This window comes from Sciurus carolinensis, chromosome 17, assembly GCF_902686445.1.
Source record: "Sciurus carolinensis chromosome 17, mSciCar1.2, whole genome shotgun sequence".
NCBI classification, from domain to species: domain Eukaryota; kingdom Metazoa; phylum Chordata; class Mammalia; order Rodentia; family Sciuridae; genus Sciurus; species Sciurus carolinensis.
Window position 1 is genome coordinate 14,119,291 of NC_062229.1, and position 24,428 is coordinate 14,143,718.

Sequence of the window (24,428 nt, forward strand, 5' to 3'; positions counted from 1 at the left end):
AAACAGAACTTGGCCGTGACCTGATGTGTTGGGGGGCTCCAGGTGAGGGCTCAGCCTCACTCTTCGGTCTCTATATTCTGCCCACCGTTTCTGTCAACAGCCCCAGAATCTTGCTTCTGCTGGCTGCGGGGTGAAGGAGCTTTTCGGAAATGCGAGGTGTTCAAAGTCAGGGCCGGGTTCAGCTTGGCCAGCAGGCGTGAGGCCCTGGGTTCCAGCCACGGTGCAGCAAAGAAATGGAGCTCCGTGCTCAGTGGGGAGCGCTCCTCCAAACCGTGAGCGCGCAGGGCCTGGGGGTGAGTATTAACGATGCCAGGCCAGGGCATGAGGCTCTGCTCAAGTCCCAGCTGTTCTGCAGCTGTTTCCCTGGAGGAGACGGAGAGGGAGGGACACCCTCCAGCCTCACCTCCCCGGGGTCTGGGAGAGAGCTGCGGTCTACAGAGCGGCTCTGCGCGTGGCACTGGCCAAGCAGGGATGAGCGCTGTGGTTTGGATATAGGGTGAGCGTGTCCCCCCAGGGTTCACGTGTTGAGATTTGATCCCCCTTATGAGGGTAGAAAGGCTGTTCAGCACCTATAAATCCCAGTTACTTGGGGGGCTCGGGTAGGAGGATCACAAGCACAAGGCCAGCCTCAGCCCTGTGGCAAGACCCTGTCTCAAAATAAATAATAAAAAGGGCTAGAGATTGAGCTCAGTGGTAAAACAATCCTGGGTTCAATCCCCAGTACTAAATAAATAAATAGGCAGAAAATCAATCCAACTATGGCGTTTAGAGGTTGGGCCTTTGGGAGGTGATTAGGTGAGGTCATCATTGTCAAAGTCGGTGTGAGTCAAATAAACCTCTTTTCTTTATAAAGGTACCTGACCTCAGTCACTTTGTTAAGGTACACGAAACAGACTAATACAATGAGTAACTGTTCCGCTTCTGGGTTCAGGACAGTGTCTACCTTATGGAGCTGTTCTAAGCACTGGGCATGGAACATGGCACATAGTAAGTGCTCAACTGAGGCTTGCTGTCATCCTGTGGTACTCAAACACAATCCTGGGGAAATGAGTTTTCTGGCTGTATTACCCCCAGAGTATTAGAAATTGAACCCAGGGCCTCAGGCATGCTAGGCACTTGCTCTACCACTGAGCTACATCCCCAGCCCTTTTTTATTTTATTTCCTTTTGAAACACAGTCTTGCTAAGTTCCCCAGGCTGACCTTGAACTTGTGATACTCCTGCCTCAGCCTCCCTAGTCACTGGGATTATGGGTGTGCACCACCCTGCCTGTCCTCTGGCTCTGTTTTGAGACTCAGAAGGGGCTTGTGACCCACCCAAGGCGCACAGCCCAACTTGGAAGGGTCCAGAATGGACCTCTGCTTGGTGAGAGGTCAAAGTCTGGGCTTTTCAGCTCTGGAAGTTCTGCTGCTCCACAATCCAGGGAGCAGGGCCAAGGACAGGGGGCTTCAGCGCCACTGCCTTGCTGTCCCCGCCCTCTAAGCGTCAGCATCGTCTAAAGGAGTGGCACATCCTCGGGTCTGCCCTGGTGACCACACGTCCCCTTTCGTGCCCAGGCAGGGCTCCTGCATGCTGCGCAGCCACATCACACCCTCCCAGCAAGGACAGCCCGATCTCGCCCAGGATCCACACCTAAGAAATGTCCCAATTCCTCTTTTTCTCACCCCTACGCCAGCACATTTCAAAACAGAAAGCTAAATATTAAGCTGAATTTAGTGGGTTTTCCCAGGAGATAACTGGGTAAACTGAAATGGGAGAAAGAGTTACAACTATAGACCTCAACCCGGGGCAGGACAGATCAACTAAGGTCTACCCTCATAGGGAAGGAGGATACTAAAGTCAGAAACAAGAACAGTAGAAATCTTAGGCACTGTGTTTCCACAAGTGCAAAAACCAAGAAAAGAAAACAAATCCAAATAAAATCATATAAACCCTCCATTGACAGAAAATTTTAAAGACAAATAATATAAGTATCAGTGAGGAAATGAGCAAACAGAACTCTCATTCACTATGATCCACAGCTGAATACAACAACACATCTGAAATGATCATCTGTAATAATTAAAATGCTATCATTGTCGAGCGAGACTGAAGATTGCCCAATCTAGTCGCATGCAGTAGCACATGCCTGTAGCCCACCTACTTAGAAGGCTGAGACAGGAGGATAGTGAGTTTAAGATCAGCCTGGGCAACTCGACAAGACCCTGTTGCAAAACAAAATAAAAAGGACTGGGGATGTAGCTCAGTGGTAGAGCACCCCTCCAGTACTACAAAAATATGATTAAAAAAAAAAAAAAAAAAAGATACCCCAATCCAGCAATTCTGTTCCAAGGTAGAGATACTCAGGAGGAAACACATGGCCAGGAATGTTCATGGCAGCCCTGATCATGAAAGTCCCAAAGGAAAAATGACTCACATATTCGCTAACTGGAGACAGGGAGAACACAAATGGCTAACAGTATAGACAGGAAAGTAGTATGCAGCAATGAAAAGGAACAGCAATGAGACTTCCAAAATGAGTACCAAGTGAAAGCCGTGTCCAGACTCAACACCCCACTGTTTGTTCATATGACATTCGAAAACAGGCAAAACTAAGTCACAGCAGACAGGGGACCATAATGCCAGGGACAGGAGCCATACGCATAAGGGTTGCTATGCAGCCATTGGGTGCACGTCAGGAGGGGCTGCTGGAATTGGAGAGTCTGCATCTTTGACCCACACAGCCTTTCCCCTGCCATTTGCTTTATAATTATTCCTGAAACTTTGTCCTTTTCCATGTGGATGTCAAATGTCACTATTTTAAAAAATTTTTTTAGTTGTTGAAGGACCTTTTTTTTTTATTTTTTATTTTTTGCAGTGCTGTGCATTGAACCCAGGGCTTGTGCTCGTGAGTCAAGCACTCGACCAACTGAGCCATATCCCCAGCCCAGGACCTTTATTTTTTTATTTACTCATTTGTGGTGCTGAGGATCGAACCCAACGCCTCCCAAAAGCTAGGCAAGAGCTCTGCCATTAAGTTACAGCCCCAGTCACAAATGCCACTATTTTTAAAAAGGAAAAATAATAATAGTAATAATACAGTTACAGGCCACATGTCAACATTTGAATGACAGACTGCATGGTCAAATACAGCTGAAAAATCCCTGTCCCCTGGTGTTTTTATTATACCTTTTCTATGTTCAGATACACCAACACCCGTGTGACAACGACCCGCAGTTACGAGCGAATGGGCTTGGAGCCTTCAAGCAGCGGGTGACGCCCGGCAGCCTAGGCATGGAGCAGCTGCACCAGACTGGTGCAAATGTCCTCTACGATGCTGGCATGACGAAATTGACGGTCCATGAATCTTTCAGCATATGTGACCTAAGTCTTTCTTCTTCTTTTTTTTTCTCGTGGGACTGGGAATTGAACCCAGGGTCTTACACGTGAGAGGCAAGCACTCTACCATCAAGTTACATCTCCAGTCCCTTATTAAAAATTTTTAAATTTTGAGACAGTCTTGCTAAATTGTCCAAGCTGACCTCAAATTTGCAATCCTCTTGCCTCAGTTCCCTAGGCAGCTGGGATCACAGGCATGTGCCACTGAACCATTATTTCTTCAAACATGAAATGTAAACTGTCCCCATAAGACAAGAGAGGCTCAGAAAGAACATGCTACAGTCAGAGACGCTGCGGAAGAAGCTCAGCAAGCATGCTCCCGGCAGATGAAGACAGGAAGGGACGTGGCTTCAGGGCCACACAGTCCAGGACCTTTCACTTTGAGTTTCAGTTTCAACAGTCACACCTGAGCTCATGAGATACAGTGACAATTTAACAAGCAACCAGGTGCATAACAAGCATTAACAGTTATCAGCACTGTATACTGTTTGACTTGAAGAGGTACAAGTTTACAAAAGAACCAATCATACTGCATGCAGCAACATCTGCCGTGTTAACTACATTCACAAATGTGTTAATTTTAGTAATCTCCCCCCAAAAAACACTATTCTTTCTTTCTTTTCTTTTCTTTCTTTTTTTTTTTTTTTTTGTGTGTGTGTGCTGGCAACTGAGCCCAGAGCCTCAAGCATGGTAAGCACACCCTTTACCACTGAGTTACACCCCCAAACTGCAAAACCTTTTTTTCAAAAGCACCTGTTCATGCACACCTGTAATCCAGTTACTAGGGAGGCTGAGGCATAAAGATCGAAAGTTCAAGTTCAACCTGGGCAACTTAGCAAGACCCTATCTCAAAATAAAATTTTAAAAAGGGCCGGAGATGTAGCTCAGGGGTGAGCACTTGTCTGGCATGCCTGAGGCCCTGAGTTCAATCCACGGAATGGAAAAGAAAAAGAAAAGAAAGAATCTGCTCATTAGGAAACTGGAGAACTACCTAATATTTGGGTTAATCTGGTATTTGTGCACAATTGAATGAATGGATGAACACAGGTCCAGGTCTGAACATAAAGACACCTGGATGCATACTAGGCAGCTCTAGAAGCCTCTGGCCACTGGCTCACAGTTCAGGAAGCCCTCAGGATCCTTCTCTGTTCTTACCCTGGGTTCTACAGCCTCATTCCCCAGGACAGGACCTGAGACCCCGCTTTCTCAGGTGGTGAAAGCTAGGACTCAAGAATATAGGGACTGAGATGTAAAGAAACAGACAGTAAATAACATCCCCAGGCTCAGAGAAATCAAGAGTCAAACAGACAATTCAGAGACAAATAATGGCAGATCATAAAAATTGCCCAACCATCATGCCCCACATACTAGATTACATCCCTCCTCTGTTCAAAACTGAGTGGCTCCTATCTCACTGGAGGTAAAAGTCAAAGTCCTCTCCACAGAAAGGTCTGAAAGATCTCCTGCTACTGTCCCCTTGGCCCCGGTCTTTACACTTGCCCACCTCTCTTGTCCTACACTGGGCCTGGACCTCACTAGCCTCCAGGTCTTTGCTGAAACCACCTGCTCATCCAGGCCTTCCCAACACACCTCAGGTAAACAGCTCCCACCCACCCCACCTCCTTCCCTGTCGCACATCCTCATGGCACCGAAGAACTCACATATTAGCCACCTTATCATGCTTTTCCTCTGTCTCCCCCACTATATTTACCCCCAAGAGCAAGGTCTTTTCTTGAGTCCATCAGGGTGGGATCCACAGGATAGCTCTTTGACCCGAGGGTATCAGGGCAGGTCCCCCATGGAGAGGATACCTGAACAGCTTCTGAACCCACCCTAGCAGCAAAGGCCCTAGTTGTCAGCCTAGTTGACATCCCCATCCAGGCTCAGACTCTCACAATCCCCGGGGCCACAGAAATGGATCCCCCAGCGCCAGGCGCCTGCCCCCTCCCCGTCTGCCCACCAGCTGGTTCTGTCCCCAGCCCCCACTCTGTCCATTCAATAGCCCATCATCCGTCCCCAGCGCGTCCAGACGGTGCTGGGAGAGCCTGAAGCAGGAGGTAGGGGGCTCCACAGTTGTCCCCTGCTTCCCCCTCCTCCCCAGACAGCTGGGCACTGGACCCTGGGGCGGGGGAAGGGCTCGGGAAACTTCCCGAGGTGTTCCGAAGGCCGCCAGAGCACCATCCCTGTTTCCTGTCCCAAACTAGACAACAAGCAGGGGACAAAAGCCCCTCCACCCCAAGCCCGCGGCGCGGGGCGGACAAGCGGCCTGCAGACCCAGAGTCCGCGCGGAGCGCGCAGGATCCGTGCAGAGCGCGCCGCCGCCTCCAGGGAGCCCCCCGGACACGCCCCCCCGCGACCTCCCGCTCCGAGGAGCCAGACCTCCGCCGCCACCGCGCTGCCGGCTCCCGTGCGACCCTCGGCCGGGACCCCGCTGCGCTCCGCCTCCCGGGGTCCCCAGCCGGCGGGAGGAAGGACTCGGGGGTCCCCGGCGGGGCGGAAGGGGCTGAGCGAGGCGCGCCGGGGAAGGGGCGGGCCGTCCGGGCCGTGGGGTCCCCGCCGCGCTACCTGTTGATCTTGTGCGCGAAGGCGCGGCGCTCGGCGGCCGCCATGGCGCCCGGTGCTCCTCCGCCGCCGCCGCCGCCGCCGCCGCCGCCGCCGCCGCGCGCTCGCCCCAGCGCTCCGCCGCCGCCGCAGGTTCTGGGCGGCCGGGCCGGACGGGGCGGGGCGGGGCGGACGCTGGGGGCGGGGCCGGGGCGGGCGGGGGCGGGGCCTCCAGGGCGGCCGCGCCTTGGGTTCCTCCCCGGCGGGCCGGGGCCACTTCCCCGGCGCGCCCGGGCCGCGGGGAAATGGAGACTCGCAGCGCAGCCGGGGAGTGGGGCGCGAGGGCGGAGGCCGGGCGTGTCCCGACGCCGGGGACGGCCTCTCCGCGCTCAGACTCCCGCGGGAAAGCACCACGCACGCTCACGCGTCTGCTGACCCCGAGTGGACACGCGTGGCGGCGGCGGCGGCTTGCACCGTGGAGCCACCGTGGCGCGGGTGTTCGGGCGTCTGCCCCGAGGGGCGCACGGCGGTCTCCGGGGAGCCTTGGGGAGCGCCCCGCCCGCAGGCGGGAGTGGGGGCCAAGAGGTGGGGGGCCTTGCGGGGCCCCGGGGTGCCAGGAGACGCACTCCAGCGTCTGGCAGTAAGATCTGAGGCGCCTCCGTTCACCGGAAGGAAACTGTGGGGACGTCTTGGTTAACTTGTGGCCTCAAATCTCTCCCACAGCCCCTCTCCTAGCGGCGCTGCTGCAGATTAGAAGATGCTCCAGCCCTTGCTCATCTCTGGATGTGCCAACCCTTTAACCACCTCCGTGCCTTTGCATGGGCAAATCATCCAGTCCTCCTGAATAGTCAGCCCTTCCAGCGTGGTCGCAGGATGTCCCAGGGAGGAGTGTGTGTGCGTGGTATAACATTGTTTATACGTACACATGTGTATACATACTTACATAACATGTATGTATTTGGTGGGTGGGTGGTGCTGGGGATTGAACCCAGGGTCTCCCACATGCTAGGCAAGTGATCTATCACTGAGCTATACCCCCAGCCCTCCTAGAAAGAATTTAAAACTGAATAACATAGGAAACGGTTCTGCCTCCGGGCATTTGGGTGTACTAATCTCTTTCCCATGTACGGATTCTGGCATTACCTCCCAACTACGGTTGAGGACGTGGAGGCCCAGAGTAACACAGGGACTTGCTCCAACTGCTGTGTGAATCAGTATCACTATCTGAGGAACCAGCCCCCCAGGAAGAGGCCTGAATGGTGGAGGATCCACTAAACTCTGCCACTTAGGCACAGGATTCTGTCCTGGTGGGTGAGGCCACATCAGGGCTGCTCCCAGGCTGGCACCTGATGTGTGCACACAGGTGGCAGCAGCCCACACACCTGCCCTGAGTGGTCCAGCCACTTTGGCCCGGGTGATGTAACCACCCAGAACTCCTAGCCAGGCCCCACCCAGTGTCACCCTACAGTCTAAAGCTAAAGCCCCTGCCTCACCTCTCAGACTGCTGGAGCCAAGCTGGGTAGGAAACATGGAGGTGGCAGAGATTTACCGCTTCCTCTTCTCCCCTCTGCCTGGTTCGTTGTCCCATTGTATCTGGTCTTCCCTCCCCCGACTTGCCTCCCGCAGTTTGTTCCCCCTTCACTGACCAGAAAGAGCCTGGGAACACACAAGCCATGTCATGTCCCTCTTCTGTGCAGAACCCTCCATGGCTCTCACCTCATTTGAGATAAAATCCCAAGTCCTCCCACAGCCTCAGGGACCTGCATGATCTGTACCTGTCACCTCTCTACCCTAATCTCCTCCCTTTTTGTCCTTCAATCATTCCACTCCAGCTGCCCATCTGTTCCCTATTCCGCTGAACACCAGGACACAACTCCAAGGACCTTTCCACATGCTGACTCCTTTCCCGTGTACAAGTGCTGTGTGATCTGTAATGCCAGCAGATGAAGAAACCAAGGCAAACCCAGAGAAGGGACTGGCCCTATTTGCCTAGTGAATCTGTGTCAAATCCATGATTTGGACCCAGGGAGCCTAACCCCAAAGCAGTTGCTTTTAAAGACTAGCAGAGTCCCAATCCAGACCTGGCTGTGTGACCTAGGATAAATTTTTCAACCTCTCTGAGCTTCAGTTTTCTCATCTGCTCCATGAAGGCTCCTGGTAGGTTACATAGCATGAGGCACAGGCATCAAGAGGTGGATTGGGCCCTGGAGCATCTATTCCCTGTGAAAACCTGTGGGGGCAATGAGCCCAGGGACACCCAGCACTGCCTTGGTGAAAAAGTGGCTTCAAAGATGCCCCTAAACAGAGGACCTACACCAGCTGCCTGGAGCCAGTGCCTGCCCTGATTGGCGCCTGCCAGACCTGATTGGCAAGGCTGCTGTTCTCCAGGGCACAACCAGGCCTGACTCAGATGGGTGGGGCTGAGGGTGACCCCAGCAGCTGCTCAAACAGGGGACTTTGGCCTCCTCTGGCTACCGTTGCAGAAAACACACTGGGGGTGTCAGACAGCAGCTGGCAGGCCAGGGAGGAGGTGACTGCAGTGGTCCAGGTGGGCTAACTGGGCTGGAAAGGAGGGGCTGGCGAGTGCTTAGACCCAGCAGATTCACTTGCTGGCAAATCCCATGTCCTTGTGAGAGTGAGGAGAGCTGAAGACCATCTCCCTTCGTCCACACCACACTCCGATGCTGTTCCCTCTTCCTGGAACACTGTTCCACCCAGTCTTCATTTGCTTGCCCCTTTTTCATCCCTGAAATCTCAGCTTGGACACTGTTGTCCCCCACAGCTGCCTGTGATCCCCCTCTTAAGCCCCCATCCTGCTGTGTCTCAGTGGCTGAATTTTTCATCTCTTCGGGGTCTCCAGCACCTGGCATGTGGTTGGTGCCTCATTAACATCTATTTCTCTCGTCTCTCCTATTTTCCTGATGTCCTACTCAGTGCTGGCTCCCTGTAGTGTTATAATGTGCTTTTACATCTTCCTGAACTGGGTACAGCTGTCTCTGGCTGTACCCTGAAATGCTGTGTCCCCATTTTCTTGGTACCAGAGTTTGAACCCAGGGGTGCTCTACCGCTGAGCTATATTTCTGGTCTTTTTTTATTTTTATTTTGAGGCAAGGTCTCAACAAGTTGCTGAGGCTGGCCTCGAATTTGCAATCCTCCTACCTCAGCCTCCTAAGTTGCTGGGATTACAGGCATGAGCCACTGAGTCTGACTTCCCTGACTCTTTACATTTCTGAACATCTTATTGCTCAGGTCTCTGCCTTTTGGAAGCCTTCCTTGTCTTCCTCCTTCCACCATCAAAACTGGGGCCAGGGGCTCCCATCCCTCCAGCCTCTGGGTTTCTCCCCTCATAGTCCTGATCACACAGGGCCATAACTACCTGGTCCTATTGCATCTGTCCCTACACTTGAACATAACTTGCCTTGGTACATTCACAGGCAGGGCACTGTGGTCCACCACTGGCCACAAGAAGGTAATCTATAGATGAACCTGGGTAGGGGAGGGTGGCATGCACGGGATGTCCATCCAGCAAGGCCCCAGTGAACACCTGCCACTCACAGGCTCCCTCTGACCCCAGGAGGTCTTCTTCCTACAGGTGCTGGGAACTGGGGCTGAGAGTCACAGGCCTCAGATCACACACTGGAGTCAGACTCATGCCAGGCCTGTCGCCTTCTGGGATATCAACCCCTGGTTCTTCAGATGCACATCAGCAGTTCAGTGACTCACTTGATGAATGAATGCATGGATTGGTGGGTGGATGGGTGGGTGGGTAGGTGGATGGATGGGTGGGTGGGTGGATGGATGGATGGGTGGGTAGGTGGATGGGTGGGTAGGTGGATGGATGGGTGGGTGGGTGGATGGATGGATGGGTGGGTAGGTGAATGGATGGATGGGTGGATGGATTCATGGGTGGATGGGTGGATGGGTGGATGGATGGGTGGGTGGATGGATGAATTCATGGGTGGATGGGTGGATGGTGGATGGATGGGTGGATAGATGGATGGGTGGGTAGGTGGATGGATGGATGGGTGGGTGGATAGGTGAGTGGATGGTGGATGGATGGGTGGATGGGTAGATGGATGGATGGGTGGGTGGATGGATGGGTGGGTGAGTGGACGGGTGGATGGATGGGTGGGTGGATGGATGGGTGGGTGAGTGGACGGGTGGATGGATGGGTGGGTGGATGGATGGGTGGGTGAGTGGACGGGTGGATGGATGGGTGGGTGGATGGATGGGTGGGTGAGTGGACGGGTGGATGGATGGATGGGTGGGTGGATGGGTGGGTGGATGGATGGGTGGGTGGATGGATGAATTCGTGGGTGGATGGGTGGGTGGTGGATGGATGGGTGGATGGATGGGTGGATAGATGGATGGGTGGGTAGGTGGATGGATGGATGGGTGGGTGGATAGGTGGGTGGATGGGTGGATGGATGGGTGGATGGGTAGATGGATGGATGGGTGGGTGGATGGATGGGTGGGTGAGTGGACGGGTGGATGGATGGGTGGGTGGATGGATGGGTGGGTGAGTGGATGGGTGGATGGATGGATGGGTGAATGGATGGATGGATGGGTGAGTGGATGGGTGGATGGATGGGTGGGTGGATGGATGGGTGGGTGAGTGGACGGGTGGATGGATGGGTGGGTGGATGGGTGGGTGGATGGATGGGTGGGTGGATGGATGAATTCGTGGGTGGATGGGTGGGTGGTGGATGGATGGGTGGATGGATGGGTGGATAGATGGATGGGTGGGTAGGTGGATGGATGGATGGGTGGGTGGATAGGTGGGTGGATGGGTGGATGGATGGGTGGATGGGTAGATGGATGGGTGAGTGGACGGGTGGATGGATGGATGGGTGGGTGGATGGATGGGTGGGTGAGTGGATGGGTGGATGGATGGATGGGTGAATGGATGGATGGATGGGTGAGTGGATGGGTGGATGGATGGGTGGGTGAGTGGACAGATGGATGGATGGGTAGGTGAATGGATGGATGGGTGGATGGATTCGTGGGTGGATGGGTGGATGGGTGGATGGATGGGTGGGTGGATGGATGAATTCATGGGTGGATGGGTGAATGGATGGATGGATGGGTGAGTGGATGGGTGGATGGATGGGTGGGTGAGTGGACAGATGGATGGATGGGTGGGTGGGTGGACGGATGGGTGGGTGAGTGATGGATGGGTGTATGTATGGGTGGGTGGATGGATGGGTGGGTGAGTGGATGGATGGGTGTATGGATGGGTGGGTGGATGGATGGGTGGGTAGATGGATGGATGGGTAGGTGGATGGATGGATGTTTGGATGGATGGGTGGATGGGTGGGTGGGTGGGTGGATGGATGGATGTTTGGTGGATGGGTGGATGGGTGGATGGATGGGTGGGTGGGTGGGTGGATGGATGGGTGGATGGGTGGGTGGGTGGATGGATGGATGGATGTTTGGATAGATGGGTGTCTTTTGGAGTAGGAACAATCATAAGTGGGAGTTGGAGTCCAGAGATTCTTGGAGTCCTACCTTCGTCACAGCCAGATTGCATGACCTGGAGCCTCCCAGGGTCTCAGTCTCCTCATCTGCGAAATGGGCGTGGTAGTCTCAGTGCTGAGCCTACGTGGCTGTGACTGCTCTGGGTGAGGTATGATCAGGACAGTCCAAAACACTGGGGCACACTGCCCTGTTGGATTGCTGTTCCTGCTGCTTCCGGAGCTGGGAAAGGAAGCTGGAAGCCATCTCAGGGTGTCCAGGGCTGCCTGTGGGAGTTGAAGTCACAAAGAGAGGCCAGCAGGGCAGGTCACAGACTTCCTGTTTTTCTTTGAACAGATGGCCCGGTCGCCTTACATGTGTCTGTCTGGGTGCTTGTGTGTCGTCCCTGGAGTTCATTTCTTTTGAAAACTTTGTGTATTTATTTTTCAGTCAGCACATCAGAATGACGTATGTACGCATTATATACAACGAGAGCTACCACACACATCGACAATGTCTATCACTCAAATCGGGGTAACCAACATTTCCGTTTCCTTAAACCTTTATCATTTCTTTGTGTTGGGCACCTCCAGACTCCTCCCTCGAAGTTCTTTAGAAAATACACAATAAGTTGTAAGCTAGAGTCTTGCTCCTGTGATGACCACTAGACCTTACCCTGCTGTCTAACAGGATTTTGGTGTCATCCCACCTTTGTGTCTGTCTCCCTCCGTCCCCTCCCAGCCCCCAGCACACCCTATTTTGCTCTCTCCTGCTGAGATCAACTTTTCAGTTTCCACCCATGAGCGAGAAGATGCAGGATTTGTCCTTCCGTGCCTGGCTTGTTATTGGGCATGATGTCCTCCACTTCCATCCGTGTGGTCTCAAAGGCCAGAATTTCCTTCTCTTTTGTGGCTGAATAGTATTGCATCGTGCACACAGACCCCATTCACACTTCTGTCGCGCCTGCTCATTTCCCAGGTGTTCTTGTTCGGGCTGATGTCCACGGACCCCGGGTACCCAAAGATTTTGCAAATAGAATAGCGGGCAGTAGACCCATGCACAAGGAACAGACTAACTTGCATCTTCATTTTCACCAACCTCTGAAATCGAGCTTTTCCTTCCTTTAAACGTGTGAGCAATGCTTGGGAGGCTGAGGCAGGAGGATGGCAAGTTCAAGGTCAGTCAGAGCAACTAGCCAGAGACTGTCTCAAAATAAAATAGAAAGGGCTGAGGAAGCAGCTCAGAGGTGGAGCATGCAGGAGGCCCTGGTTCAATCCCTGGTGCTCCTGAACAAACGAATGAACAATTCTGCAAAAAAAAGTGGGTGGCGCTGCGTAGGGGTCAGGCACCTGCGTGCTTGGGTTCAAGTCCTGCCGTCATCGGCTCGCCCACCTTTAAGACCTTTGCTTCACGGCTATTCAACTGACTAAATGAAAAACCCCAACATTTCTGAGGGCCGTGGGGGGTGCAGGAAAACCAGGAAACTCATTGGCTGCTGCTGGGAATGCAAAATGGGCGGGCACTCCGGAGAACAGTTTGGGGATCCCCACCTGCTTCCTTGATGGGTTCTTGCTAGTTGCCCAGGTGATTCTCCTGCCTCAGCCTCCCTTGTAGCTAGGACCACAGGAGCAAGCCACCACGCCTGGCTTTCTTTTTTATTATGAGATGGATCTCACTATGTTGCCTAGGCTGACCCTGAACTCCCGGGCTCAAGTGATCCTCCTGCCTCAGCCTCCTGAGCAGCAAGGACTGAAGGGCTGCTCTGACTGGGCTTGGTGGTTTTGTTTGTTTGTTTTGAGTACCAGGGTTTGACCATTCAGCCACATCCCCAGTCCTTTTTATATTTTATTTATGGACAGGGTCTCGCTAAGTTACTTAGGGCCTTGCTACTTTGCGGAGGCCGACTTTGAACTTACGATCCTCCTACCTCAGACTCCCAAGCTGCAAGGATTACAGGCTTGAGCCACATACCCAGGGTCTGATGGTTCTTAAAACACCGATTATGCAACTGCCGTGTCCCAGCAAACTCACTCCTGAATATTTTTGTAAGATGAATGAAAATGTATGTTCACATAGAAACCCATACACAAAGGCTGGAGCAGAGCTCAGTGGTACTGTGCTTGCTAGCAAGTGTGAGGCCCTGGGTTTAATCCCCAGCACCCCCCAAAAATAGATAATAAACAAATAAAAACAAAACAGCATTTAACTCCAGGAAATGGGAATTATAAGTGCTCTCTCAAAAAAATCCATACACAGATGCTGATAGTAACTTTATTCATAATCACCAATGGCTTAAAATGACCCCGTTGTACCCCCATGGATGAATGTAAAACAAACCAGAGTCCATCCACACAAGGGAATATTCTTCAGCAACAGCAAGAAGAAAAGACCCACTCTTGACCCAGGCCACAACTTGAATCTCAGATGTGCTGAGCTGCTCTTCGTGAAGGTTAGATCCAAAAGGCCACAGGTCATATGATCCCCTTTCTACCACATTCTCAAAAAGACACAACTGCGGGGTGACAGCAGATCGGTGCTTGCCTGGGGCTGGTAGCGGGCTTGAGGCAAAGGAGCCGCTCTGCGATAAAATTCACAGGACCGTCCATCTCCCCGCAAGGAGGGAGAGAGATATTGTGGACACAATTGTATCCCTGGGACCTGGGAATATGGTTACTTATCCTTGTTCTTAGGAAACCTGATGAGATACATAGAGAGGTCACACCATGCATTCTATAGCTCACTTTGTAAATTTTATTAAAATAAAATACAGGGGCTGGGGTTGTGGCTCAGTGGTAGCACACTTGCCTAGCACGTGTGAGGCCCTGGGTTCGATCCTCAGCACAGCATAAAAATAAATGAATAAATAAAAGTATTGTGTCCATCTACAACTAAAAAATTAAAAAAAAAAAAAAATACCCAAGCCAGGTGTGGTACACATTCAGACATTGGGAGGCTGAGGCAGGAAGGTCTCTTGAGCCCTGGGCAACATAGTAAGATCCTGCTCAAAATAATCAAATAAAATCCACACACATGCATGCGCACACATGCAAAGAGACAGATTATTGACTGAATGGAAGGCAGGTGGGCCTTCCCTCTCTGTTCTTTCTATATATCTGAACATTTTCCAAGAAATTCTTTGAGGGAGTGCTTTCATTGCTACTTGCAGGTTGTGTGACTCTGGACCCACCTGGGCCTTGGTTTCCTTACCTGTGAGGCGGAGATACCCAGGTCAGAGGCTTGCAGCACATTGACATCTGCGGGTGGATGATTCTTTGTCCTGGGACCGTCCTGAATATCAGAAGGTGCTGAGCTGAGTCCTGACTTGCACCCAGTGGCTGCCAAGAGTGTCCCTACTCCCAGATGTGACAACTGAAACATCTTCAGACATTGTCCAGTGTCCGGGGGTGGGCATCACAGTCCCCTGGGTGAGTGAGAACCTTTGGTAGAGGGTGGGGATTAACTGAATCCGGTGTGGACATTTCTGCCCAGGGCTGGTTCACGGTGGGCACTTAAAAATGTTAGCTGGTTTTTGGTTTGGCTTTGTGACTTTCATTTTTGGTTTTTTTGTTTTGTTTTGTTTTGTAGTGCTGGTAATGAAACCCAGGGCTTTAGACGTGCTAGGCAAACACTCGGCCACTGGGCTTACCCCAGCCCCGACACTAGCGGTTAAAGAGAGAGACCTCTAGGAGGCTGGGGCGGAGCTGGATGGCAGAGCACTGGCCCGGGCTCCCTCCCGGCTCCGGTCAGCCTGCTGTAGGCCTGGACTGACTGTGAGGCTTCCCACAGTTCTGGAGAGTCTAAGATCAAGACGCCAGTTGGTTCGAATCCTGGCGAGGGCTCCCTGGTGGCCTGTGCTCAGAACGCGTGGGGAGAAAGCTCTGGTCTCTCTCAGCTCGCATGACAGCACCAACGCTAGAGCCCCACCCTCATGACCTTGTCTAGCCCTGCGTAGTCCCAAAAGCTCCACCATCCTACTGGGAGCGAGCACTCCCCTGTGAATTTGGGGCAGACACAAACATTCAGTCCATAACAGTGCGGCTGTCTTTGCCCCCTGACCTCTCAGGACCTCTCGAGACTTAACGTCCTGTCTTTTATTTCTTTGAGTACAGGGCCATACTGAGAGAGGTTGACCCTGAGCCCCAGAGAGGTCTGGAGAAGGCCTTGGGCCACCAGCCTCACCCCTGTCTGGGTACTCTTGCCTCTCCCGCCCTCCTGACTCCAGTCCTGCTGATTGGGAAGCCAATCTTCTACCCAGGAGCCTCTCTTTAGAGGCTGCTTCCTGGAACAATGAGGTGTGTTTGTCAATAGGAGAGCAATGACGGCTGTCACGCACCCAGGAGTTTCGACCATTTGCTCTGCAGCAATTGCTTTTATTATTCTCATTTTGTGGGTGAGGAACCTGCAGCCCAGAAAGGGCAAGAAACCTGCCTGAGGTCACACAGCAGCTCAGTGGAGACACACCTACATCTGGTTGATGCCCAAGCCTGCCAATGTCATGATGTGCCACTCCCAACTTCCAAACTTGGGTTTGGATGTGGATCTGGGCAGCTAGTGTGACCTGCCTGCAGTGGAGTGTGGAGCTGTGGGACAAGATAGAGGCACCTGGCATGGGGCCAAGAGGAGCAGAGCCCTGGGGAACACAGGGCCGAGGGACGCAGCAGCTCCAGGTCCTGTCCAGGGAAGCAGACTTGGCGCCGAGGGCCAAGAATTATTGCAGGGCTGGGTGAGGGTCAGAGGGGTGGACAGTGTTGCCAACAAGTCCTGGACCAGTTGTCGGGATGCTTGTCGTGAGAGTGTCCCTCGGGCATAGCAAGGAGGCCAGCATGCTGGGTCAGGCTTCCTGATGGCATTGATAATCATAATGACCGTCGTTATTGTTGGCCGGGCAACGACTGAGTGTCAGGGCTGCACCGAGCTCTTCAGAGGCACAGAACCTCAAGCCGATGCCTATGGAAGGCGCCATTAGGTTTCTGTGACGAGTGGGGAAACCAAGCTGGGGAGGCGCGTCCACGCAGCTTCTAGGGCGCAGCCAGCAAGTGACGGGGGGCCAGGTTTGGACCAGGCTTTTCTCCCTCCACTGGCCCAGCTTTTTTTTTTCTGTTTTTTTGGTACCAAGGATTGAACCCAGGGGCGCTTCACCACTGAGCCACATCCCTAGACCTTTTTAATATTTAGAGACAGGGTCTTGCCGAGTTGCTGAGGCTGACTTTGAACTTGCGATCCTCCTGTCTCAGTCTCCTGAGCCGCTGGGCTTGCATGCGTGCACCACCGCGCCCGGCTGGGGCTCAGCTCTTTCCTCCTGATGCTGTGCCATCTGTCTTACGGGGCACCTACGCACAAGCTCAGAGGCGGTGGCCCTGCAGACAGGCAGCTACCAAGGCACATCTGAGCATCTACGTGCACCAGCGGCTGATGGCTTGGCGGAGGCTTCCCACCATCTCTGCTTCCTTGGTCGACCCAGTTTCCTTTTCTTGGGTTGATCCCTTATTTTCCTGGGACTATGTTCAGAAGCTGAACTCCAAGTGGAACACAGAAGTTCAAGTTCACCCGCAGTGTTGTCAGACCAAGTCCCCATCTCCTACTGGAGAGAATATACATGTACACGCACACACAGATATAAGAATATATATGCAAGAATATATACATATGCATGTATATAAATATCACAGACATTTATATGTATATTGCACACATATTTACATATTTGCATATATTTACAAACCATATATGTGTATTTATACATCTGTACATAAATTTGTGCACATGAGATGACTTCATATCTTTTCATATCCGTGTATGCTGCATCCACAGATTCGACCAACTGCTATATTTAATCTCAGCCAAAAGGATGAGAAGTCATCTACCAACAGCTGATTAAAAATATTTGAGGGCTGGGGAGATAGCTCAGCTGGTAGAGTGCTTGCCTTGCAAGCAAAAGGCCCTGAGTTCGATCCCCAGTACCGCAAAAAAAAAAAAAAAAAAAAAAAAAAATTTGAAAAAGAAATGCATCTGTACTGAACACATGCGGATTTTGTTGTCATTATTCCCTAAGTCATACAGTATAACAACCCTTTCCATAGCATTTACCTGCTATTAGGTATTACAAGTCCTCTAGAGATAATCTGAAGTCTGCAAAAGGATGTGCATAGGCTATATGCAAATACTATGTCGTTTTATATAGAGCACTTGAGCATCTGTGTCATTGTATCCAGGAAGGGTATGTCCTGGTACCAATCTCCAGAGGACACTGAGGGATGACTGTGTATGTCTGTGTGCATGTACCTATATATACACACACATATACATACACACTAGATATAAGATGGGATTAATTGCCAGGTGTGGTGGTGCACTCCTGTATTCCCAGCAGCTTGAGAGGCTGAGGCAGGAGGATCATGAGTTCAAAGCCAGCCTCTGCAAAAGGGAGGCACTAAGCAACTCAGTGAGACCTTGTCTCTAAATAAAATACAAAATAGGGCTGGGGAAGTGGCTCAGTGGTTGACAGTCCCTGAGTTCAATTCCCAGTACCAGGGGCTGGGGAGATAGCTCAGTCAGTAGAGGGCTTGCCTCTCAAGCACAAGGCCCTGAGTTTAATCCCTAGCACCGCAAAAAAAAAAAAAAAAAAAAAAAAAAAAAAAAAAAAGAAAAGAAAAAAAAAATTCCCAGTACAAAAAAAAAAAAAGAGAGAGAGAGACTAATTAATTTATTTATGTACTTATTTATTTTCAAGGTGCTGAGTCTGGCTCCCAGGGTCTTGCACACGCTAGGCAAGGGTTCACCACTGAGCACACCAGAGCCTGGAATATGGCCATCCTGAGGATGTCCCTGCAACAGTTCCTAAAAGCAGAAGTGCGCGGTGGCTCATTGGTGATGGCCTCCCGGCTCCACCTGGTTACATTTTGACATAAGTGACTCCATGTATACCAAGAACTTTCACATTTCCACACCAGCCTGGGGTCAGCGCCCCAAGACATTCACACACTGACCTTCCCAGAGCTTCTCACAAAGAACCAGAGCAAACAGTCTGAACGCCGCCTGCCTGGAGAATTCCTGCACAGGGCGGGATTGTTTTTCATGACCCCTGAGGATCTGGCGGAGGTTCAGGCCAGAGCTGTCTTTCTGGTCCCCAGATTCTCTTCCACTTGCCCGGCCAAGACATGGTCCTGCTTCCCATCACCTCCCACCAGGCTCAGCCAGGAGCAGGCTGAGGGGTCCAGGGAACCCTCCCAAGAAGCAGAGGCTGGGATCCCACCCAGGGTCACCTTCCAAAAACAAAAACATCCCGCCGTTTCCTGTTTCCTTTGTGGGGGAGGGGCTCGGGAAGATCAAATTAGATTTATTTTATTTATTTATTTTTTTTTTGGCGACACTGGGTACTGTACAGTGAGTCACATCCCCACCCCCTTTTGTTTGATCTTGGTAGAGGGCCTTGCTAAGTTGCTGAGCTGGCCTCGCACTGGCCACCCTCCGCCCCCTCAGCCTCTGAGTAGCTGGGATTACGGGCCTGGTAGCCCAGACCTGGCTGAAATTTTATTCTTTATCCCAAAGTTGTCCAGCAAGTAGGTAAACTAAGATGGAAGCTCTGCACCTCAAGGAGACTCAGGGATGAAGTGCTGCCCATATTTTTTAATTTAAAAAAGTTTAAGTTGACAGAATAATTGCACATGTTTATGGGGTACAGTGTGACATTTCAAGACATGGCTACAATGTGTAAGGATCAGATCAGGGTTGTTGTCCTATCTGACCTCTCAGACATGTGTAGTTTCTTTGCTGTTGGGAACACCCCAAATACTTTCTAGTAGCTATTTTGATTCAATTAATGGCTACTATTCTCTTAATTGTTGTCAACCTAGTTACCCTAGTAGGTTAGGGAAGGTTACGTTGTTCCCCCTAGCCATCCCCTCTCCACCCGCCCACTTTCCCCAGGCTCTGGGAATCAATATTCTATTCTTGACTTCTTTTATATGCATACATATATTTATTTTATTTTATTTTATTTTATTTTATTTTATTTTATTTTACCTTTCACATATAAGTGAGAAGATGCAGAATTTCTCTTTCCATGCCCGACTTACTTCACTTAGGGTCATGTCCACCAGTCTCAAGCGCTTTGCCACAGATGATGGACGGAGTTTCACTTTATCTCGGCTGAATAGCGTTCCGCCGTGCCTGAGTACCTCATTACAGGAGTTTCACATCTTGGCTGTTGTGAATAGTGCCGCCACACACATGGAGAGCAAATGGGTCTTCGCCATACCGATTTCATCTTTTTGGATATAGTTCCTCGATAGTGGGTTGCTGGATCACATGGTAGACCTACTTCTAGTTTTTCAAACTATTTCTCCGCACTCTTTCCATAATGGCTGTGCCGCTTACATTTCCACCAATGGTGTAGGAGAGCTCCCCTTTCTCCACATCCTCACCAGACAGAAGTAAGGGGTTTTTTTGTTTGTTTTTGTTTTGTTTTGTTTTGTTTGAACCCAGGGTCACTTAACCATCAAGCCACATCCCCAGTCCTTTTTAAAATTTTATTTAGAGACAGGGTCCCGCTGAGTTGCTTAGTCTCACTAAGTTGCTGAGGTTGGCTTTGAACTCATGATCCTCCTGCCTCAGCCTCTCAAGCCGCTGGGATTACAGGTGTGTGCCACCCCAGCCAGATGTAGGTTTAGCAGGTGGGTTAATTCCAGCTCAGAAGGTTCTTAGCACAACCGTTCAGAGCACATTGCAAAAACTCAGACAAAGCTCCAGATTTTGGAGGGATCGAGTTTTCTGAGCCCAGTTCCTTCCTTCGACGTTAGAACAACGCTCTCCAGGGCTGGAGATGTAGGTCAGTGGTAGAGAGCTTGCCTAGGAGGTGCAAGGGCCTAGGTTCCATCAATCCCCAGCAACACACAGAAACACCCACAATGTGTTGAAGATAATGTTGATCCACATTCCTGCCATGAAACAGTGTTTGAAGGAAGCCCTTACCAGGGCCGAGGTAACAGTTACGTCTCCCTGAGGTGGGTCCTACAGACCTGGGAAGCACCAACAGGCACCATTTTTATTGTTTCCTATGGGAATAGCGCCCCCTAGAGTTCTTCAAGGGGACAGCTTCAGAATTGACCCTACCAGCTGTGGAATCAGACCAGCTTAGTCTGTCAGTCAAGCTCACAAATAAGTCTTCCTTCTCTTTATTCAAAACATCTTGGATTCAATGACTCTGCTGATTCCAGTGGCTCAGGCTTATTTATAGAAGTTAAAAATACATCCTGCAAACGACCATAAGCCTGAGACAGGGAACTGCAAGTTTTCAGAGGCTGATAAAAAGAAGGTGGATGAATCCGCTGTGTCCCTGCCTAACCTTCAGGCCTAGCTGGTGAAGGGCCCTTGGTATTGGATCTGAGCACCCTGGGCCTCCCAGGGACTGGTTTTCTGGAACCAAAGGCATGGTGGCAGATGGAGTAAATCCAGCAAACAACAAAGAGACACATATCAGCACATGAACCATAGTCTGAGAGGCTGCCAGCAAATCTACTTGGAAAATTCACATTATAACAGGAGTAAAATGGTGAGGAGACACACTTGGTTCAAATCTCAGCTCTGCCATTTAGTCACTCAATGAACTGAGGCAGGGGATGCATCCCCTCTGGTCTCAGTTTTCTCATCTACAAAATAGGCATAAAAATACACTAGTATCACCTTTATCCGCGGTTTCATTTTCCATGGTTCCAGTTACCTGAGGCCAACAGGAATCCAAATATATTACACAGAAAATTCCAGAAGTGATTCACAGATTTTAAATTGTATGTCACTCTGAGTAGCATGATGCAACCTCACACAGTCCTGCCCTGAATGTGAATCATCCCTTTGTCCAGTGTATACACACTGTATATGCTACCCACCCGGGAGTCACTTAGTCGTCATCTGGATTATCAGATCAAACGTTGCAGGAAACAGTGCTTGTGTTCAAGTAACATTTATTTTACTTAATAATGGCCCCAAAGTGTGTGCAAGAGTAGTGGTGCTGGAGTTAAAGTACTTCCTTTAAGTAAAATGGTGAAAGTTTTATCATCAGTACCTAGATAAAGGAAAAAAACAGTGTATGTAGGGTTCAGTACTGTCTGTGGCTTCAGGAATCCACTGTAGGTCTTGGAACATATCCCCATGGATAAGAGAGGCTGCCACAGTCCTGACCTCAGAGATTAAATGCCTTCGTTGGGCAATGACTTCTCATCATGAGGCAGAAGGTTCCAATAATAATCAGAAGATGCAGAAGGCTGGCCAGCAAATTAATTTGCTCACTGGTCAAGCATTTATTGAGTACCTTCTGTATGCTAGCCACTGTTCAGGGCACTGAGGACATAGCAAGGGGACAAACTGCCTTCTGGAAGCTGATCATCTAGTAGGGGGATAAGCAAGTCATTTACTTACATGAAATGTCAGGTGCTATAAAGAAAAATAGAACAAAATCAAAACAAGAAGAAAATAATTAAAAAGAAAAGTGGAGCAGGGAAGAGACAAGTGAGGGACACTTTTTATTTTATTTTGCAATGCTAGGGATGGAATCCAGGGCCTGGTGCATGCTTGATGGGCATTCACCACTGAGCGCACCCCCAGCCCTACAGATTGAATTATGCACTATTTGTCTTCTTGTGTCTGGCTTCTTTCACCTGGCATCATGTTTTGGAAGTTAATCTGTGTTGTAGCATGGATCAAGACTTTATTCCTTTTTCAAAGCTGAATAATATTCCATTGCCTGAATGGTCCACATTTGTTTATCCATTCATTCATTGGTGAACTTTCAGTTGTTTCAACCTTTTGGCTATTACTATGCTGCTATGAACAAGTGTGTATAGCGTGTATATATATTTGCTTCAGTACCGTTGACAATTATTTTAGTTAAGAATTCTGCATACATTTTCTCAGCTTCTGGGTATTCCTCCCTTTAAATGGATCATTCCATACTTATATGTTCCTTCTGAAAGACATTTAGATTGTTTCCAATCATGGGACAACTCAAACTAGGCTTAAGGGTTGGTGTTGGCAAAGCACCATCCTGCGGCCTGTTTTGCAAATAAAAAGTTTCATGCTGTAAAAGACATTTTATTGCAACACAGCCATGCCTGTTCATTTGCATATATTTACATAGCATTCATTTACATGTTTTCTATGGCTACACAGGCAGCGTCTTGAACAAGATGGTGCGGCTTGCAAAGCCAAGCTGTTTATACTCTGGCACTGTCCAGAAAAAGTTTACAGCTCGTGGCCTGTATGCTTTTAAATAATTCTGCAGTAGAAATTCCAGGAGAAACCCTGCCCACAAGCTTTAAAATGTTCACCCTGCTGTTGTGACTCGTCCTCCAGAGACAGGAGAAGTGCAAACTTCCCGGAAGCTAATTAGGAGATTTTCCAGCGTGTGAACTGAGAGAACTGGGGGACCTGGGTTGGCAGGAGCCTGGCAGCCCTGGGACCAGCCGCTGGGCTAAAGTAGGAGATGCTACACAGAGACCCTCATGCTGACAAGAGTTCTCGAGAAGCTTCGCCATCATCCACTGGACTGGCAGCCACTTGCTGCTGCCGGGACCCTCATCAGAGCACCCTTCCTCCTGGCTGCCAGCCCGCTCCTGCAGGGTCGGCACCGAGACCCTGTGCTCTGTGTGGCCCTTGGCTGCTGGGCGCACCTTGTGGGTCAGTATTCTGAATATTACCAAGGATCTCTCCGTACTCCATAATCTCACTCCTTTCCTTTCTAGAAGCCAAAAAGTAGCTGAACCAAAGGAGTAGAAATGCCTGATCTTTTGTAGTAACAATGAGATTCTGGGAGACCAGTGACGTGCCAACAGGACAGGGGCCTCCTTGTCCCCCATCAGTGCCTCCCAAACTGAAGATGCTCGGCAACAGAGCATAAGTCAGAATATGAGTATGAAGAAACGAATGGGGAATTTTTTAAAAATCTAGCTGAAAATCCTTAATTATGAAATTGCTCTTTCCTTTTTCACTTGTTTGCCATCAGGATCTTCTACTGTCACATCAGAGATTTCTGCCCTTTGGTGCTGCAACCTGGTGACACTTCTGTACTCATTCCCATCGAAGGCTGAGGTGCGTGGCCTGGGTGCTCCCAGAGCAAATGCCTGATGCTAAGGGTGCTTACAAGCCTCAGGAGACAGGCACCTTTGTGTGCTCCAGATTCTCCTGTTGGCCAAGGGGTTCTGATCTTTCACCTTCTTCCCCAACGATGTGAGCAAAATACCCCAACCCACAAAATTCCCTTTGTCAGGCGTGGGTCCGGTTCTGTGGCACCTAAACACAAACATCGCTGCTGCAAATCTCACACGAGTAACCCACCAGCTGGCCCAAAGCACACACCTAGGTGTCCTCTCCTGTTGGATCCACCTGGGCCCCCGTTGATAACAATAAACAAATTTAAGGAGAGTCTGCAGCGTGGGTTACTGACAGAAATACCCCGTGTGTATACATGCATTTGCATTTGAGACTTTCCATTTTCTTGGAAATCATGCTTTTGAAAAGATCTAAAATAGAAAGGAGCCAGGCCGGGTGACGCAGACCCGTAATCCCAGAGGTTGTCAGGAGGATCACAAGCTCAATGCCAACCTTGACAATTTAGCGAAAAGAAGCAGACATCATTTTCATAATTAAGGATTTTTTTTAACTAGATTTTTTAAAAGATTCCACTTGTTCCTCCATGTTCACCTAAGCAACTCGGTGGTACCTGTTAGGTCAGCTGCTTGGGAGGGAGTAGAACAATCAAGGGAGCAGGCAGTGCGTCAAAGAGTGACATATCAAATGCGGAAAGAGAAACCCCACTGACCCTTATGTCCACCTATAACTCAGCAGGACCCCTGCCTATTCCTATAAAGACCCTGGGCAACCGGGGCCACGTGTGATTTTCTCGGGCTCTCCATCCTGACTTGCACCCCCCAGAGGGCTGGGAATTTCACCCGAGAGCCAAAATTCCAATAAAGCTTGCTTCAGCCACTTTTGTTCAACTTTGGTTAGGCCACCTGCCCTCGCCCTCGAACTTACAATACCCAATCTCAAAATTAAAAAGGCTGT

The 24,428-nt window shown here is 50.5% G+C and overlaps 2 protein-coding genes across 9 annotated transcripts in view; both read right to left on the reverse strand.

Moving 5' to 3' along the window:
- The window catches only part of Dock6 (dedicator of cytokinesis 6), a 44,982-nt gene extending 38,903 nt beyond the window's left edge, over window positions 1–6,079 (reverse strand). For 4 of the 6 annotated variants that reach the window (XM_047530620.1, XM_047530619.1, XM_047530618.1 and 1 more), the window contains exon 1: window positions 5,943–6,078. In XM_047530620.1, coding sequence (XP_047386576.1) covers window positions 5,943–5,986 — 44 coding nt within the window. In that variant the 5' untranslated portion in view covers window positions 5,987–6,078. Of the gene's footprint in view, window positions 1–5,942 lie in introns of all 6 variants that reach the window. The other 2 variants (XM_047530621.1, XM_047530622.1) reach the window with 2 other exon arrangements.
- Window positions 6,080–13,629: 7,550 nt separating this feature from the next.
- LOC124968732 (uncharacterized) lies at window positions 13,630–19,740 on the reverse strand. 3 transcript variants are annotated; one of them, XM_047531466.1, is made up of 2 exons: window positions 19,448–19,740; window positions 13,630–16,953 (listed from the first exon to the last, which is right to left on the reverse strand). In XM_047531466.1, exon 2 carries the CDS (start codon window positions 15,979–15,981, stop codon window positions 15,055–15,057), a length of 927 nt encoding a protein of 308 aa, XP_047387422.1. In that variant the 5' UTR covers window positions 15,982–16,953; window positions 19,448–19,740; the 3' UTR covers window positions 13,630–15,054. The 3 variants fall into 3 exon arrangements, with proteins under 3 accessions (XP_047387422.1, XP_047387423.1, XP_047387421.1); XM_047531467.1 differs by having other exon boundaries at window positions 13,630–16,950; window positions 19,395–19,740; XM_047531465.1 differs by having other exon boundaries at window positions 19,395–19,740.
- Window positions 19,741–24,428: the final 4,688 nt, after the last annotated feature.